At 42.7% G+C, this 18,831-nt stretch overlaps 1 protein-coding gene across 1 annotated transcript; it reads left to right on the top strand.

The window, feature by feature from the left end:
* The first annotated feature begins 3,853 nt into the window (after positions 1–3,853).
* On the top strand, positions 3,854–16,253 carry LOC133886811 (F-box protein SKIP16-like). Its single transcript, XM_062326658.1, has 5 exons — positions 3,854–4,201; positions 14,403–15,113; positions 15,409–15,624; positions 15,732–15,838; positions 16,018–16,253. Exons 1-5 carry the CDS (start codon positions 3,950–3,952, stop codon positions 16,094–16,096), a joined length of 1,365 nt encoding a protein of 454 aa, XP_062182642.1. The 5' UTR covers positions 3,854–3,949; the 3' UTR covers positions 16,097–16,253.
* Positions 16,254–18,831: the final 2,578 nt, after the last annotated feature.

The following is an 18,831-nucleotide window of genomic DNA, read 5'->3' as shown; positions in this document are numbered from 1 at the left end:
TATATTGATCTCTAGGACTGTTACAAGGGGGTACTTGTCTAACCTAGATAGATATAAACCTAGTCGGAGGGCTTCCTTGCGTGTAGTCGGGGCAAGTTGCCAATACAGATCTAAACAACGCAGGCTCTGAGGTGCAAAACTTCCATCGGCTTGAATGTCTTACAAAGCACTAATGAACTTGTTTGGCTTGTATGGCACTTGTGGACTTGTTCCTCCATAGGGTGCCCTAGCTCCGTATATATAGGGGGTGTCGTACGGCCTCTAGAGATCTTCCTTCCTAATTTTAGAGATAAACTTTCCTATTTACGAGATATCTTGGGTACCTACAGGTAGTTTTCATGCGTCTAGGGATTTCCTTCTCGGAGATAGAGATACGCCTCAAGAATAACAGAAAACCCTAGGGTGTTCGGATTTAGTAGTTCTATACTACTCATCGTCAAAAAGGACTATGTTTCAAAACTTGTATAGCAGCTTAATCTTTCTTTTATGTTCCAATTAATGTTGGACCAAATTTGTCTTCTTTTTTATTTTTGAAAACTTTCAAACTTTATCAGATGTTTACATTTTGCTTCTTTTCTGATATTCGTAAGGCAATTAAAGGATCTTTAAACATTTTTTATGTTAATTGAAAGCAACTTTATATACCTCAAAATTTCTAGAACCACCAAATTTTTTTTTCTTTTTTGGTGGCAGTTCAAAGCATTTCAAGAAAATTCAGTGGGCAATTTTGAACTTCCACTAGAGTAATTTATATACCTTAATAGAAAAATCAAACACCAATAACATTATGATGATCTCACTTTGATATCAATGCCAACTTTTTTATATTTTACTTAAGAAGCAACTTTATATTTATGTATAAGCACCTTTAAGTTAACAAATCGATAACATTTCAAAACTTGTCAAGCAAGTTACCTTGTTTTTACGTTGCAAGCAATATTTTGCATTTTGCTTCTTTTGTGATCACTAGAAGGTAATTCAAGGATATCTAAAGCATTTCTTATGTTTATTGAAAGCAACTTTTTATTCAGTAGAAAGCAACACTTCTAAAACTACCAATCATTTTTCCATTTCTATGTGCAAGCATTTTACCTAGTGACAATCAAGAACTATTTTGGAGGCAGTTAAATAATTTTCAATGGTTACAATGGGACCAAAATACCCAGTTAATATGTCTTGAATTTGAGGTGTTGCTACACTAAGATCCATCTGGGCATCTTTTTCCTGTGTTCTATGTATGTGTCCTTATTGGTTTACACGTAGAGGAACTTATCAATTTTTTTTCATCTAGCCCTTTCTACTGCGTTTTGTTTTTGTGGTCGCACATATGCTGAGCGTGAATCAACATTAACAACAACTTATCATTTTTTGCTCTTATAAATATGACCAGTGTTTCATCACTTTTTTTTTCCAAACACATTCACTGGTTCTACATTTTCCTCAATTTTTTGCAAGTCCTTTTTTTTTTTTTTTTGCAAATATTTGTTTCATTCAATGGATCAACATAATCTGAAACGCGATGGTACAAATTGGAGAAACTATAGGAGGAACATGATCAAATTACTATAATTTCTATTTTGTGAAATCTTAAAAGGGAGTTGCGTGTTGCAAAAGCATTTGTTGAAGAAGTCTATTATCCAGGGAGATAATAGCGAGCAACAGATTGTATCAGTAGGCGAGTAGGACTCGGTCCACATGACCTGTAGCCATTCTGTTAGCCTATCTGTTATCTAGGATCGGTCCTCCTTCTCTCTCACTCACGTTGGCTTGCATGCAGATACGATCGGTTACACACGATCTCTCTCATGCCTTGTATAAGTATACTCGAGTACAGTGAATACAAGCGTGTATTGCATATCTCTCCTCGACATGGTATCAGACAATCTTCGATTCCACCTCTGCAAATCTTCCGCTGCTCCTCCTCTCCATGGCCTCGCAATCTTCCTCTGGCTCCTCGGCGAGCCTGACCAACCCCTTTGTCTCAGCAGCTGCACCCACCCTCCCGACGTCCTCTATTCCCCTTGTCAACATTCATTCCCATGTTTCGATCACCCTAGACATGGTTGAATCAAATTTCTCTGCTGGCGCACCTTCTTCGATCTAGCATTCACCAAGTTCGGGCTCACCAGTCATGCTGATGGCTCTCTCGATGCCATCCTGATGCGTGATGATCCGGAATGGATCCAGGCTAACTCTTGCATCGTCTCCTGGCTCTATGACACAATCTCCAAGGAGATCCTTGGCATGGTGATCCAGCCCAAGGAGTCGGCATACGGCGCGTGGATGAAGATCGTCGGGCTCTTCCTCGACAATAGCATGCATCATGCTGTCTATGCGCAACAAGAGTTCCACAGTTTTTTTGAGGGCGACATGTCGATCACCGAATACTGTGGCCACCTGAAGAAGCTCATCGACACACTCCGTGACGTCGGCTCACCGTTCTCTGATCAAGCATTGGTGATCAACACCCTCCGCGGCCTCAACTCGAAGTTCAGTCATGCCATCTTCGTCATGTCATCAACGATGTTGCTGCTGACCTTCCTGCGCACGCGCTCATACCTCATGCAGGAGGAGAATTGCCTTCTTTAGACTGCAAAGATGGAGGCGACGACGGCCCTATTTGCGACCGCTAACACCACCAACTCCTCCAAGCCTGCTACAACGTCTACCAAGTCATACCAGAACCTGCCATCTCCCAACGGCGATCGTCGCAAGAAGCGCAAGGCCTCGGATGGGCATAGCCGCTCCTCCGGCAACTCCGGCAGCGGCAACCGTCCACCGACGCACAACTCGGCTTCATCCGCTCTCACTCAGTGGAGTCACTCCTATAACCCTTGGACCGGGGTCTTCCAAGCTTGGCCCATGCAACAAGTATGCACGCCCGGTGCCAGCATCCTCGGTGCATGACCCGGAGCTGCACCACCACACGCGCTGACGACCTCCTCAATACCGGCTCCCACCGCTGACGCGTACAACTTCTCTATACCGTCGCCATCTATGCTACCGACGTTGCTCTCTGCCCTTCATGGCATGAACATCAACAACCCCTACGGCGTTAGCGGTGATTGGCTCATGGACACGGGAGCCACATCCCATATGGCTTCCGATGCGGGTAAACCAACCTCCCTCACCACTGCTCCTAGTTCATCTCACATCATTGTTGGCAACGGTGCACCCCTTCCCGTTCAATACTCCGGCCACTCCTTTCTTCCCACCTCCTCTCCTTTACATCTTAATAATGTTTCAATCTTTCCAAACTTAATCAAGAATTTGATCTCGGTTCGTGCACTTACCAAAGATAATTATGTTTATGTGGAGTTTGACCCTTGTCGTTTTTCGATCAAGGACCTTCGCACCCGGACGGTTCTCCTCCGATGCTCATTTTTATTTGGTTGTTTTGCTACTGAATTCTGCACCCTCTTTATTTGTCAGTATTATATCTTAGATCATAGTGTATCTGCATACACATTGTAAGTAGACACTAGTGTATTGTTGTATCTAGATCATACTCTTCACCGCCCTAGAATTTTAGTGATTTTTCTTGCAAATATTTTTATGGGCATACCCAAACCTGATTCTTTCCCCTTTGATTATTCCTTTTTCTTCTCCTGATGATGAGCAATTTCTATTTCAATGGAAGCAACAATTGTGATCCCGGCGGTCAAAACTGCGTGAAGGCGATGAGAGAGAGAGAGAGAGAGAAAGGTGAAACACGCACGGCTGCTCTGCGGGACGCGAAAGGGAGCAGGAGGAAAGGCCAAAAAGGCCAAGGCTCACAGAAATAGTTGTGCAGTCTGGTTGAGCCATCCGTTAGTCGCGTCCTATTTTTTTCAGTGGGCCCCACGGTAGCTCCGAATACCTGGCCAGATATTCTTTTCTGTTTCCTCCCCCATTCTGCAAGCGCAACACCTCACCAAATCCCCCACCTCACAGGACCGCCGCCACGCCAATGGCGTTGCCGCCGCTGACTCCTCATGAGCCCACGGCCGCCGCCACGGCAGGTTTGGAGAGTCTGGAGGGCCTCGTCCTAGACACGGTCATCTCCAAGGCCGGCGCGCGCCCCGCCGCGGCGCTCGCCTGCGCCAGCACGCGCCTCCGCGCCGCGGTCGCCGAGGACTCGCTCTGGCGCCGCTTCTGCGCCGAGGACCTCGGGCTTGACGCGCCGCTCGACCCGGAGGACCGACCGCTCCCCTCCTTCAAGGTACGCCATCTCCCCGGTCTTTTACTTTCTTGATCCGTCTCAGGGTTTCCCTTCTTGATTTCTTGGTTTGTGATTGCTGTGGTTCCTTGTGATTGGAACTTCGTATGGTCTCCTTTCTGTTTAGCTCGTGGGCAAATATTGCTCTTGCTTTTTCACTTGTACTGTGTCTACTGCAAACTTTTGGGTTGGTTGTTAATTCGTGATTTAGGATAAGGGCTGATTCTTGAATTTTAGAGCTTATTTCACACCTATGACCAAATAAATGGTAAACTGAAAACCCATAGCAAGGAATTTATTGACAATTTGAGAAAAATAGAGGTACAGATGCGTGGAGGAGAGTGATGACGCTGTAGAGCTTGTTATTGCTCATATCAGTGTTTCTTTAGATGGGAGAGAAAAACACAAACTCATTACAACGTTAAAGAAAATGACAGCAGAAGAGGGTAGTGTGAAAAGTCGTGCAATGACATTCAGAATACTGTAGCACCCTCCCATGGTAAACAACGGTCTGTTTACAGTTGTCGATGTCGATATGCAGCAAAAGGTATGATTTTTCCAGGATGCACGCAGCCATTACAGCACCGTCACCTACAGATACCAAAACAAATCGACTTTAAGAGACTTAAAAAAAGGGAAAAGCCAAAAAGAAAATGAGAACAATGCCTCAGTCTTCTAGCTCATAACCACTAAGATGTTCTTACGTGAGATAGAAGAAAACTTTTTTTTTCCGGTGCTACTAGGCATGAGGGAGAATATGTTAGTCTCGGTGGAGAGGTCCTTCTCAAGAAAGATATCTTTCGATATTTGTGATCGATGCTACAGAGGGATGGTGATATCGATGAAGATGTTAGTCATAGAATTAAAGCCAAATGGATGAATTGGCGCCAAGCTTATGACATCCTCTATGACAAGAGGGTGCCACAACGTTGAAATGTAAGTTCTGTAGAACGGCGATTCGACCTTGATGATGTATGGTGCCCAATGTCTGGTCGAGGAGTGGTTAGTACAAAAGAAGAAAAATGGTCACGTGTTAAATCCTAGGAGGTTGCCCCCATTCCTGGTATCCGTCGAAACTGATCGTTCTTTCTATCATAACTTGAAGAGCGGAAGACCCTATTTCCTGTCCACAAGATGATCCTGAATAAGGAAAAAACGCATTCAGTCAGTTTCTGAACATCCTTTAACCTATTCGGGAATCTCGTGTGGGTGATGGCTCTGGTTCACGCTACGGAGGGCACTTTGGTGAAGAGGATCGCACAAGTTGATTGGCGGTTCGTCCCGACGCGGTGGGCACATCTCCAAGTAGTGCCATAGTTACCGGGGCTAGCTCCCCCGGTGCATACGGCCTGGAGCTCGCTGCAAGTACCTGAGACATTGGGGCCTATGCCGCTCTCTGTTGCATGGTCTTTGTTGAATTTCGAAACTTTCGGATTCTGATCCAATGTCTTAACTCTGGAGCTCATCTGGGTCGTATCCCATGACGAATTCCCCGCGGTGATTGGGGTCCTCGGAACGGGACTCAGCGGTTACCGTGGATCCGGCCATGAGTAGCCCAATCTAATCTTCAACACTCACCGAAACGCAGAAACGCGTCCCGTACTTGCCGCTGACCCCTTTTGCTCTGATGATACTAACGGGCCCGTCCCATATGTTAGACACCTCCATGCTCACCTCACCCTGGTTAGTAGGCCTGCCCTGTCCCCTCACTGGTCTCGCACGCGCGCCTGCGAAGCGGCCTGCCACGCCTACGAGCCTGTCCCGTAGCATTTAACGCTTCGAGACGGGGCATGACACCTCTGTATTGATCACGACCTATCCAACTTGGTGGAGTGCCTAGGGAAGGAAAGACACTTGAGTGGAAAGTATTTAATGACAATAGACTGGTTTGGTGAGTACCTGGTCCGTTACCAGCGAAGGCTAGTCGCGAGATTTCCTTATATGGTAAGGATCCTGGTCACGCGGTGGGACCCAAGTCCGGGAAATTTTTTTTGCCAACTTGAATTGTCCAGTGTGAGCCCATGGAACAGGGGACCCTCCTATTCTATATGTTGACAAGAAGTGTGGTAGTATCATTTTAAATTCTATTACTAGGAGGACTCCTAATCATATTAGGAATAATACTCCTACTTCACTTTAGAGCAGGAAGAACATTTGGATGCCAGTACGGACACAAGGGTGGCTGTAACAATTAAACCTGAGGCAATATCATGCGAAGCAAGTAGAAGCAATTGGAAGCAAACTAGAGGATTGAAGACTCATTTATTTTGTTGTAGTTGATTCTTGCCTAGACTGTATAAGGCGGGAATCCAAGGGCCAAAGATTTGAGATGGTTGTGACTTGATGTCGAGACCGGTCAAGAAACTGACCAATCTCAGCTATGAGTTGAAACATGAATCAATCTCAACATATAGTAACTTCCTAGATGATAGTCAAAACAATATCCATCTTAATCTTACTTAAATTATCTTATAAAGTGACCTTCGAGGGTCGAAAACAAATAAACTGCAGCAAATCTAAACATAATCTTTATTCCTCTAGACTACTCCATAGGCAAATCGACGGAGAACCACCTTAGAATGCACCATTGTCCATAAAATTCTCATAGTCTTCTCAAACTAAGTTTGTTTGATTATAGCAAGTGTGAGCATATGTCGTACTCTGCAAGTTGTGAGGAAAATATGCATATCAAGGCTTGTACAATAATATGGCTAACATGGCTCTTTTGTATGAAAACATCATTTACTTGAAATCAAACCAAACAAAGACACTTAGCATAGGAGTAGATCTCCATCAAACTAAGACAAAGCAGTTAAAAGAAAATAAGTAATTAGGTGAGTAATAGTAAATAAATATTTAACCCCAAGATTCCAACCATCTTGACTTAGCCACAAAACTGACCACCTCAACCATAGCTTCCACGACCAAAGTTGACTAAAAACCAACATCAACTACGGATCCCACACCGCAATTGATCAAACTAACCAAACCATCATATTCTAATCATGTGAGGGTTCCTTGCCACCCTTGACCATGAGCACGTCTGATTAACCGGTTTTAACACTACAGAGGTTGTATACTTTACCCACAAGTCATGATTACCTGTTTTGATCAAACTTTTACACACTTCCAAGGTGTGTGGCTAGAAATCACTACAAAGCCACACTCAACATGAAAGCCACATTCAACATGAACATACCTGCTAAGATTTCACCGCTGTATAAATTACACCTCAATAACGGAAGTCCCATATTGCGCCATACGGATCCAGGGAATTACACCATTCTATTCCCCGTACCACCATCTAGTCTACACTATGCTAAGAGTAATGCTAATTAATTGGCTAGGTTTGCCCCATACCATACTTATGATTGTACTGGTAACTTGGAAGGATCGCTCCACGAACGGACCCTTAGATATGAGCAATACTACCACCAACTCAACCGTGCACTGGTCTCATCCATCCACTTGATTAAATCCTAATTCCATGCTCCTACAAAACATTATACCATCATCTTTTATCATAGTCGCATAACACCATTAACCGGTGTAATTGAACAATTAACATCATCACCATCCCAAAGTAAGGCTAAGCATGATCTACCCTTTCATAATCAAAACTATAACCATGGCGACAAGGATGTATAGTCTAACTTGGTATTCCCAGCAATATTAGTAGCATGCATGTTTGCAAAACAAAACATTTGAAAACTAGGATCAGACACAATTGGCCTTCTGATACTCAATTGAGGCTTCAGCAAAGTCTTGGTTTTGAAGTCCTTCTAGCTCCTCCGGAACATTGACATCTACTCATGAAAAATAAGCTGAAAGACAACAAATAAACAGCAAGAACTAAAAAGAACCAAATAGCACACAACAAACAACGTCACTAGATAGATTTTCTGAGAATTTTAGTGCAAGAACGGATAAAAACGGAGCTACTTGACAAGTTAGGGTTTCCAGAATATTAAAAAAGATACAAATATTAATTACAGGTGAAACTAAGTGATTAGAAATGTTCTGAGTGATCTACGATTTTCCTAGATTTTTTGGGATTTATTAAATTTATTTGAATGATTTAACTAAAGAAAACATTAAACAAAATTATTAACTATTTATTTATTAAAGAGAAAGATTATTAAAACTATTATCAAATTCTCTACTATATAAATATGAGTTGCTTCCCGCATCACCTCTTCCCTTACACTCCTTCCATCTAATAAAAACATCTAAGATTCGAATAATTTACCCATTTTTGCCATCCACGCTCATCCCTTAGCCTCACCGTCTCGTTACCAGCTACGGATATGAGATATGTTTTATTAAGAAAAATAAATAAAGAAATTAGGAGAGAAATTAGCGGATAATCTTCTTTTTTTATCCCATCTGAAATCAAACTTCGGTATCACTCCCGATGTATTCGTTCGGTGGCTCTCCCGTAGTGCATCTACATCTCCATACCTTGAGTTTGTGCTTGATGTTACCGCGTACAATGTTTTTATTTTCGTTACAACACATAGGCACTTAGAGTATCTCTAAGAGACTCTTTAAAGCTCACCCCCTATATTCTCATATAGGGAACCTTCCCAATAATATTTCTCCCTATATCTCTTTGTTAGAACGATCCCTGAGTACACGCCCGGCCTGCCCCTGTACGCACGCCTGGGCTGTGCACATGCATGCGCTAATCTCCAGCGCCACCAACCACCGTATCTCCCTCTCGATTCTGTTTCCATAAATCCTGAGGTAGATTGATTCGGTTGGTTGCCTATATATGTAACCCGTGTTATCTCCAAGATTAACAACGATTACGCGAGATTATCTACGCTACAACAGACTCCCGGTACCTCATCCCCTATATTCCTTGTGAGACTCACTGGTCAGCCACCTCCTTCCTTCCTCTAAACATGACGTATGGGCCTAGCCCCACTCTTTCTCTCTATCTTCCTTTCTTTCTACCTCACAGGCGAGCCTCACGCGTCATCTCTTTCTTCAGCCTCTCCTCGCGCCGCCCGCCGACCAGGTCGCACCGTCGCCTCGGCCTCGCCTCCTCCAACGCTGTTTGGTGCATGGAGAGGAGCAGGATGGGGCGGGGCGATGGCCTTCATGCCTTGCAGCGCACGACAGGGAGTGGGATGGGGCGGGGCGGGGCAAGGCATCGGTGAGGAGCGGGGCGCCAGCGCGCGGCCTCGCTGCTCGCGCTCGAGTGGCAGCTGGCCTCGCCCTCTGGACGGCGTGCAGACAGGGGTGGAGGCAAGCGCATGGGGCCGGGGCGAATAGGGAGTGGTGACCGGCTCGCTACTTCTAGCAAGGATGTTGCTCGGTTTATGGAGTTGATAAAAATAGGGGGCAAGAAAGGGAGTCTGTTGGGGGTGGATTTTAGACTCCATATCTCTAAATTTGACTATAGAGATCTAAATAGAAAGGCTCTTGGAGATGCTCTTAGTTAATATCAAATTAAAACTAATTAATAAAATATTTTTTTATACTAAAAACCTAATTATTGCTCCATTAAACCTTATTATGATGTCAAAATAGAAAACAAATTAAAAGAAAAAGAAAAGGCTGACTAGGCTTCTGACTGTGTTCACGTGTGGCTGCCAACTAGGATCTGTAGTTGTGACATGACTTGAAATTATTGCATCTTTTCAGTTTTTACTCCCCAATGTCATTAATATCTAATTCTTCCTAATGTTTTTGACAAAGATCAAGTATTCGTTTGTTCAACCATTTCCAATAATTTCATGAGGAATCATCAACTTATTAGCCAAGCCAAGTTAATAAAATCTTTATGTTATATTTGTTGTTCATGCATGGAGTAATCCATCTTTTGTGTGGCTTTGGGTGAATACATGTCTTGACTGCATCCTCTTGAGCACTGCAGCTTAATATTCAGTGTTGCTTGATGTGCTTCTTTCCTCATGCATGAGAAATTCTCAGAAGCAAGATATTTCAGCTAAGGATCACTAAGCACTTTGGCCACCCAAATTCCCAATCAAGCCTGTTGGACAAGCAGTTGTCACTTGCCAACATCTCATGCATGATCTTTTTGGTGTAAACTCCATGGTCCTACTTGTATTCTGTAGTGAATGTTTTGTTTTGTTGCACCCCTAATATTTTTTTCTATTTCATAATAATTGAAAACAAGACCAAGTCAGGTAAAAAGTCATATGAGTACAAAACTTGTGTAACATCCTAATTTTCAGAATTTATAATATTTTAATTTTTTTCAAAATTATTGAATAGCTTCACTAGTAGAATAGGTTTAAAACCTATTTTATTAATCAATCAATCAATATAGGTTATTATTTTGTGTACATTGCATGCTGAGTTTTGTTAAGAGTCAGGAAAATACATTAGAGTTCTTTTTTTCTTTCTTTTTCTTTGGTGTTTTGAGTGAAAATGAATTTAAAAAGGTTTTTTAAAAGTCAATAGTGAATAAGTTAAGGATCTTAATTGTTGGAATTCAAAATTCTTGAATTCATCATCTATTCAATCATTAATTATATCTAATCATTCTCCAATTTAATTCAAATTTCTCTGCAAAAGTTTTTTTTCTAAACCCTAAATATACCTAAAGTGTCTTTGGGTCTAATCCTATCCATGCCCAAACTCTTGTTCGGCACACAAGTCCCCTTTTCGCGGAATCTGCAAATTTTCACGGAGTCCTTGACAACCACATCTTCTTATGAAGTTTCGGAGTTCAAAACGGTCTCAAATGCAAATCTTGACAATACCAAAGTTGTATGTCTCGTCGAGAGCTTCAATTTGAACGTATGAAAATCCCCTTTTAGATAATGGAGCTAGGAGTTATGGCCCCCGAAATCAGTGCTGTGCAGATAAGTTTGAGTTCAAAAAAGTTTATCTTGTGGTGCATTTTTGATAATCAAAATGGCGTTTTAGAAGTTCCAATGAATACGAAAGTTGTGGATCTTTTCAAGTACTACAATTTAGAGTCCAGAAACGTCCAATTTGGAGTTCGAATGGTGGAGATATCATCCTTGGAATAGAGAGCTACGAAAAAGGAAATCCTGACCAACTCGAACTCGAATCCGATTCATGTCCGGCTTGGACTCCACCTCAACCAGCTGCCTCTAGCCCTATAAATAGGAGTTGCACGCCCTCTCCTACCCCTAAGCCCTAGACACCGTTGCCCCCCTGTTCGTGCGCCGCCGTTCGCTGGAGCCGCCATCGTCGCCGCTTATGATGCGTTACGTCGTCGTCTCCGCGAATCCTCCTTTCTCGACCATCGAAGCAAGGTGAAAATCCCTTCTTCTCCTTTCTTACCCCTGTTTTATCATCATACTAAGTCCCTAGCCAAGCCCTAGCCCCGGCCAAAGCCCGACCTACACCGCCACGTTGTCATCGTCGTAAACAGCTGTGCCATAGCCGATTGGCATCGACGTTCCTGGCCAACTAGTGCACTGTTTGCCATGCCCTTTCACCAGCGCATGACCCATGATGTTCCCCACACCCTCACCAACTAGGTCGGCCAGTAGAGCAGCTAAACCACCGGAATCAAGGTCGACATGCCCGCTGTCCGGTTTCTGGATACGTTATGTGCTCGCACCAGATTTGCATTCGCGTTCCCCGTCAATCCAAAAGCCGTATGTACTCACCAACCACGTCACAGCGTGTCCCATCAAGTCTTCTACGTGACCCTAGGAGCCCATCCTCGTTTGTGCAGCGACACGATTATAACGCGATTGCCAACCACAATATGTCGCAACTATCATCCATCTCATCTCTGCTGATCGTTCTTTCTCTCAGGGGATGATCTACCAAAACCCATGCCGTAGCATTGTGTTCCTAGAAAATATGAACGTATCTGTTTAGACGGTTTCTTAAATTTCATAACCAATCTCGGGGAACATAAGCATCTTCGTTTCTGTATCTGTTCACGGTCACCACCAAATCTAGCAGCATTTATCGCTGTTTTGCCGCTACCTCGGATGACTCCTTCAAAAACTAACCATACCGTTGAGCTAGTCTTTTCGTGTTCTACGCCATGTTTCTCTCGTTTCACTGAAATGCCACCGAAACCCAATGTCAATGTCAATGGCCGCGCGTCCGATCGCTGTCTTCGACTGAACTCGAGCTGCCGCCACTATGCAGACTTACCGGTAGTATCCTTAACCAAAAAACGTAACCCTAGCCATTTGATCATAGGTGGTCGAGACTGAATCTTAGCGTATCCCTTCTTTAATCCAAGCCGATGCTTGCATAGCATGCTAAGTCAGCACCACATCATTCTTCTTAGCCTAGTCGGCGAAGTCTGATCTGACCTACACTTCTTGAATCTTACGCAATGATGTTGTCAAGCCTGACGCAGTGATTGTACAATAAAGTCTTTTCTCATAGGAAGATAGTTCCGGTAAATCAGCTTTTCCTTTTCATCCTAATCCATCTTCCGAAAGCCCATTCTCGTTCACCTTAACTCCGGTTTAGACGATTCTTATATCTAAATATTTCTAAAATCATACCTATCCAACTATAGTATTTTTAAAGTATTTTGATGATATTTGGTATGTTGTTCTTAGTGTTTGCTTTGTATTGTTTGTCGGTAGTTCTTGTGGTTAGTTGCTAGTGTTCTGGAATAGTTCGAGGGACTTCAAGATCAAGGTTTCGTCAACACTGAGCAGCAGTTGGTAAAAGACAAGTGTCCTTAATCATCTTGAACATATGATTTAAACTGTTTTGTTTTACAAAATTGCATGCAGTGTTTGTCAATATGATGGGTAGTCACTTATGTTAGGGTTTTCCCTTATCATCCTTTAGAACCTAGATAGTTTATGGTTCAGTATCTTTGATGGGTAGATTGTTGAGCCATACTTTTGGGATACTGGGAAGTGTCATAATCTTGACTAATGAATATATGTAACAATTTTCGTTAACTTGTTAATGGTTTAGCAACATAGAACCTTAGGTCTTGAGCACAGAGATGTTGATGATAGTGGTACTGGTTATGTAGTTGGTTTAGTGTTTGCTCAAGTGACCTAATTAAGGATCGGTTCGTGAAGCAACAATCCGAAAAGTTCCGTACAAACACGAGACTAATATGGGTAGGCTTAGCCGATTAATTAGGATTTTTTTAGTATTGTGTGAGTCAAATGGGACGCGTGGATGAGGGAAGTTAATTCTCAGAAACCACAAGACACAAGAGGGGGCTTCTAGGTGGCAGCACCTGGCGATGAAACCTGTAATGTTGGTGACACATAGTAGGAGGATTCTTTGTAAAGGCTTTGTAGTGATTTCTTGACAACACACCACTGATGTTTGTATAGTGCATGGCCGGCATTGCTACATGGAGACTTTAGTCATCTGTTTGCAGGTGATTAAATCACGACTCGTGAAAAAGTTGTACAACATCTGCAGAGTGTAAAATCTGTTATAACAGTCGTGCCATCGGTTATGGGAGACTTGGATCCTCATTTGATTAGATGGTTATGATATAATACAGGGGTACTATTTGGTTATGGTTTATGGGATGGTTAACCTTGGATAGTTTGTTATCGTGTTATTGGGGTGTATTCACTTAACAACTGTTTAATGCTTTTGAATAACATTACTGTTTTTTTTATTCGTATTTACGCAAATATATCATGTGTTAGTCTATTCTTGTTGTAAGCTTTACATATCATTATCTTTCTCACACTTGTTGAGCGCGTCATGTGTTCACACTTGCTATTTTTCCTATACCATGCGATATGTGTGGTGCTGCTCAGTGAGTGAAGATGTTGAAGACTATCAAGGCGAGATTGTGACGCTCTAAGCATGTGTCCCCCGGTCGGTTGCCTGCGGTGTTGTTGGGCGCTATTACTTCTGTTCCGCTGCAGATATCTACATAGAAGATAATATATATCAATAAATCTAAGAGTTAACGTTTATTTAACCAAAATATTGCTTTTGTTACTTCACCTGTGACGTCTTTTGTGTGTGTTGAATATTCTGGACACACATAAGCTATATCTGGTTTATCCGTTAAAACCGGGTGTGACAACTTGTTATTTTGTTGATCTTTGTTATCGCTTTTGTTACTTATGAACCCACAAATCCTGTCATTGTTTGCCCATATTCATTCTTTTTCTGGGATGTTTATCATTTTTATGAACAACTACTTATCGCTAAATTTGAATTAATTGTGGTCTCCAAAAAAATCAATTAATTGTTGATTCACTATATCAAACCTCAATCTGTTTTTCAGGATGCATATAAAGTTTGGTTGGAGTCCTTTGGCATGTACCCTTTACCTCTAGTGAAGAGAGTGAAAAAATTCTGGAGTTCATTGAAAACCTGGTTGTCTGTTAACTTTCCTGAGGCATTCAAAACATTGTGCAAAGGTGTTTCTGAATCTCAACTAAAGTTGGCCGAGGATGATCTTGGTTTCAAGCTCCCTATGCCCATGAAGCTGTTGTATCGCTTTTGCAATGCTCAACTGCCTTTTAGTGAAAACCATGATGTGAATGAACACATTTCAACTTATGGAATAATTGGAGGTTATGCGTTTTATGATCATTGGGTAAATGTGCATTTATCACCACTTGAGCAAATAGTTGAAGAGACAAAACTATTATACCGTGAGTATAATGAGGTTTTTAGTGGGCGCAAACTCATTGTAGTGGCAACTTCATGGTTTCACCCAAAAACGTTTCTCCTTAATTGCTCAAATGGTGAACTTCATGTTGGCACAAGCAACTTACCATTAGGAGAAATGTTTCCCTGTGTACCTAAATCATTGATAAGGCCAACTGATAATGATATGCCCCAAGATGGATTACTTTTGTGGTTGGAAGAGCACCTCAGGCGTTTACAGCATGGCATGATCAAGACCCGTATGCTCATGACATCGAGGTATATCAGCTTATATCCAGAAGCACCTCCATCATGTACTTCAGCTATGACAAATGGTGTTAAGGTGGTAATTCTTGACTTCCTACACATTTATCTTATCATGTAGTCAAACCTGAAGGTAGCATAGCTTCCTTTCGTTTATGTTTTATACGACAAAAGTAGTTGCAACACATTAGGTAAAGACTACCTAGATGATTCAAATGTGTTAGCTGTTCTAATTCTTTACTTGCGACATTGCATCCCACACTCATCTGCTTCATATGGGCTGTTTTTGTCACGGAAGCAGTAGACATCCTGTAGACCATTCTGATGGTTGATTTCTTTCGAGCTTTGGTCTGACATATTTCTGATATGAACAGGTACGTGCGTCTGCTGTCTTTGTGCCAGAACATCCTGGAAGCGGGGAGCCTCGGGGCAGATATATGTACTCGTACTCCATTCGCCTGTCAGTTCCAGAGGCATGCATGCTTGGTGGCGTGTACTATTCTTCATGCCAGCTTTACTCACGCCACTGGATCATTGGATCGAGGGACGGGGTTGTTTCTGATGTGCATGGAGAAGGTGTTATCGGGGAGGTATGCTGAGATGAGAAAACAAAACTACATTCTTTGTTGTTGAATGTACAAGCTACCTTTGAAAGATAAAAAGTAGCTAATGCATCTAATCGGCGTGTCTTGTGCAGTATCCTGTGCTATCACCAGGTCAGGAAGAGTTTGTCTATGAGAGTTGCACACCACTGCCCAAAGGACCTGGTTATGTGGAGGGCTCCTTTTCATTTGTGCCTGGCAAGTATGTCCTGAATTCTGATTGACTGGAGAAGTTAAGTTTGACGCTGTAGTCTGGTTTACGAATTTAGCAGCTGCATTCTATTCTTCGAGCGGCCGGAGATGCTCTCATGTTTCGTAGGTCTCACATTGTTTATCCTTCCTCGTTCACATGTGTGGTCTGATGCTTTTTTTCTTGGCAAGGTTGAGCCGGCCTGAAGGAAAGCCATTCGAGGTCAGCGTGGCTCCGTTCCCTCTGGAGGTGCCAGAGTACATCTTCTGAGGATAGTAGTGAATAATAATAATGTAATGTAATCTGGTAGATGCTTTCCTCTGGTACTTTGCTTGCGTGTGGCGAAGTTGCTGTATCTGGGATGTAATGTATGGAGCTGTGTGCTCTTGACGTAGCAATAGGAGAAGTAGCCCATGGCTTTGTGGATGATATATTTTGGAAGGTAAAAGGGCTTGGTAACGGGGCCCACGGGATACCACGCGAACGGTTGGGTTAGAGCCTCGGCCAAGACCCCGAAGCGTGCGAAGTACAGTAGGCTACACAAGTTGGAATGACAGAAAGACCCGGGCAGGGCAGGGCAGGGCGTTGGTAGAAGCGTGCAGTAGAGCGCTTCGAAGCATGTCATGAGGAACAGGGCGGCCGTTGTTTGCACCGTCAACTGAAACGGCAACAGCAGCATGGATTGAATCGACCGGCAGTCCCATCTGACCCCTGACCTCTCCACTAGGGAAGGGTGTAATCGCAGGGGTCGCTGAAGGTAATTTGAAATGAAGCCCTCGGATTTACGACCCAAGTACTAGTTTGTTTTTTTTACTAATCACCTACGAGAAGCTCAGATTTTTAGCTCGTCAATTAACCTGGAGAAATCTTCATCTGAACCCATGTGAACGTAAACATTGTATCGAGACGTGATGGTAGGACAGGTGGGAAATGGCACCGGAGGAGGTTATGTTGTGAACCATCTTTTCGAAGCCAGAACGCAAGCTCAATGCTGAGGGGTCGTTGGTCAAACTCACCCAAGAAAATTTGTACATAGGGACATTTCTAAAACAAACCGGAACATGAATAATAGATGTAACAACCCATTTTCAAATTTCTAGATTAATTGTGCAATTAGTTAAATAACCAAACCAATTAAAAATGCCTTAGAAATAATTTCAAATAGGTTCTTCTTGCTCTCTTGTGCTTGCTAGACCTCTCGATTTAGGCCATATTTGCTTTTTACTTCTGATTCTGCTTCTGCTGCTATCAGAAGCTAGAACAAATATGGTTTTGAAGAAGTGGTTTCTGGAGAAGTTAGAAGCTTGTTTCTAAGGAAAGTGAACTAAGGCTGAGAAGCTCGCTGAGAGACGTTTTTCTGAGAAGCTATGTGCTGAGAAGCTAGAAGTTTGTTGTAGAAGCCAACAACCTATTTTAAAAATAGCCTTTTAGACAAGTCGAAAGCATAACTTTTCAGAAAAGCTCAAAAATAAAAGCCCAAACAAAAATACCCTTATTTAGGATTCTTTGGTTGTTCTTGGCCTTTGTTTGGAGTACTGAATTTAATTAAGCAACAAGAAATCATAAATGATATATTAAGTAACATAAGCAATAAAAGGAAAACAAGGAATAAAAAGAAAACCCCTTTGGGTCGATCCTGACCTTCCCTTGGGCCAAGCTCATTTTCTCAGCCCACTTTCTTTCCCCCTCCATTCTATCCTTGGGCCGAAACCTGAACCTCTCCTGGGCTGCACTCATTTTCTCCTTCAGTCTGGGTCGAGATCACTCATTTTCCACAGGCTGAGGCCAACTCACTTTGCGCGCTACTTGGGCCGCAACCTAGCTTGGCTTTGACGACCGAAATTGACATATTATGATGAATTTTGGTTCTGGAAAATTTAGCAGGTTGAAACATCTGGAGTTGGGTCGAAACTTCTGGATTTTTGTGTACACCGGATAGTCTCGCGTTTAGGAATTTGTTCTCACTGGAGTTTTATCAGAACATCCGAATTCGGGTCAAAACTTCCAATTAATTGTTTTCGGCCCAATCCGAGAGATCGTTCGGAAATGAATCAGGATATTACGGCCATATTGGAACCTCCGATGTTAAATCGGAACATCCGATTAATTATTTTTGGCCGAACTTGAGAGCCCGTTCTAGAATGAATCCAGATATTCTGGCCATATCGGAACTTCTGGGTTTCGCGATCCAAACTTTCAGTATGGAGCAAATCCGAGTTTTAGGAAAGAGATTGAGTTGGATTTGAATGGGAGTTTTCATAGATTCTAACTTAAAACGGGGCAAGACCGTCCCTCCCAATAAATATAGAGGGACATGGCCGATTGAGGCCGACCAACACCCAATCGAATCAAATCAATTTCATTATCTTTTCATTTTTACTTTTTTTCTTTTTCCTAGCTCTCTCTTCCAACCTTAATTGCTTCCCGATCTTGATCTTGATGATCAAGAACAAACCGCTAGCCATCTACGCTCTGACGGGGTCCCTCCCGAGCGTGGGTGATGATGAAGGCTCAATGGCGCAGTGCCACGATGATGGTGCTGCCAACTGAGTATCCAAACCGGAACTTCCGGACTCAACTGGAATTTTCGGACCTTCTAGGAAAGTTTTGGTTGGACTTGCACATGAGATGCTTAGTGTTTGGTGTTACAACTTTTCATATCAACACACTTTTTGGCGACTCCGCTAGGGAAGAAGTTTTTTTGGCTATCTCTTCGCCGAATTCTAAAACCCTAAGACATGTCTATCTCAGAAATCCACAAAGACAACATCATTATGGTGTCCTACCACGTGTTGCCAGAAGAGACACATTTGGAGACTGAAGCTGACTTACAACAACGTTGGCAACAACTTCTCTTGTAAGACCCTAATCCCGAGATCTCCTTTCACTCCTGTATCAGTCTCTGAATCAAATAGCTCATATGCACAGTACAATAGTTATAGTATCACAGTCAAACTTTGTACCTAACTACTAAGGTTCAGAGTACAAATGGTTACAACTCATAC

The sequence above is a fragment of the Phragmites australis genome, chromosome 12 (assembly GCF_958298935.1).
Source record: "Phragmites australis chromosome 12, lpPhrAust1.1, whole genome shotgun sequence".
Classification (NCBI taxonomy): Eukaryota; Viridiplantae; Streptophyta; class Magnoliopsida; order Poales; family Poaceae; genus Phragmites; species Phragmites australis.
The sequence above is the reverse complement of the archived record's forward strand: the minus strand, read 5'-3'. Positions and strand labels throughout refer to the sequence as shown.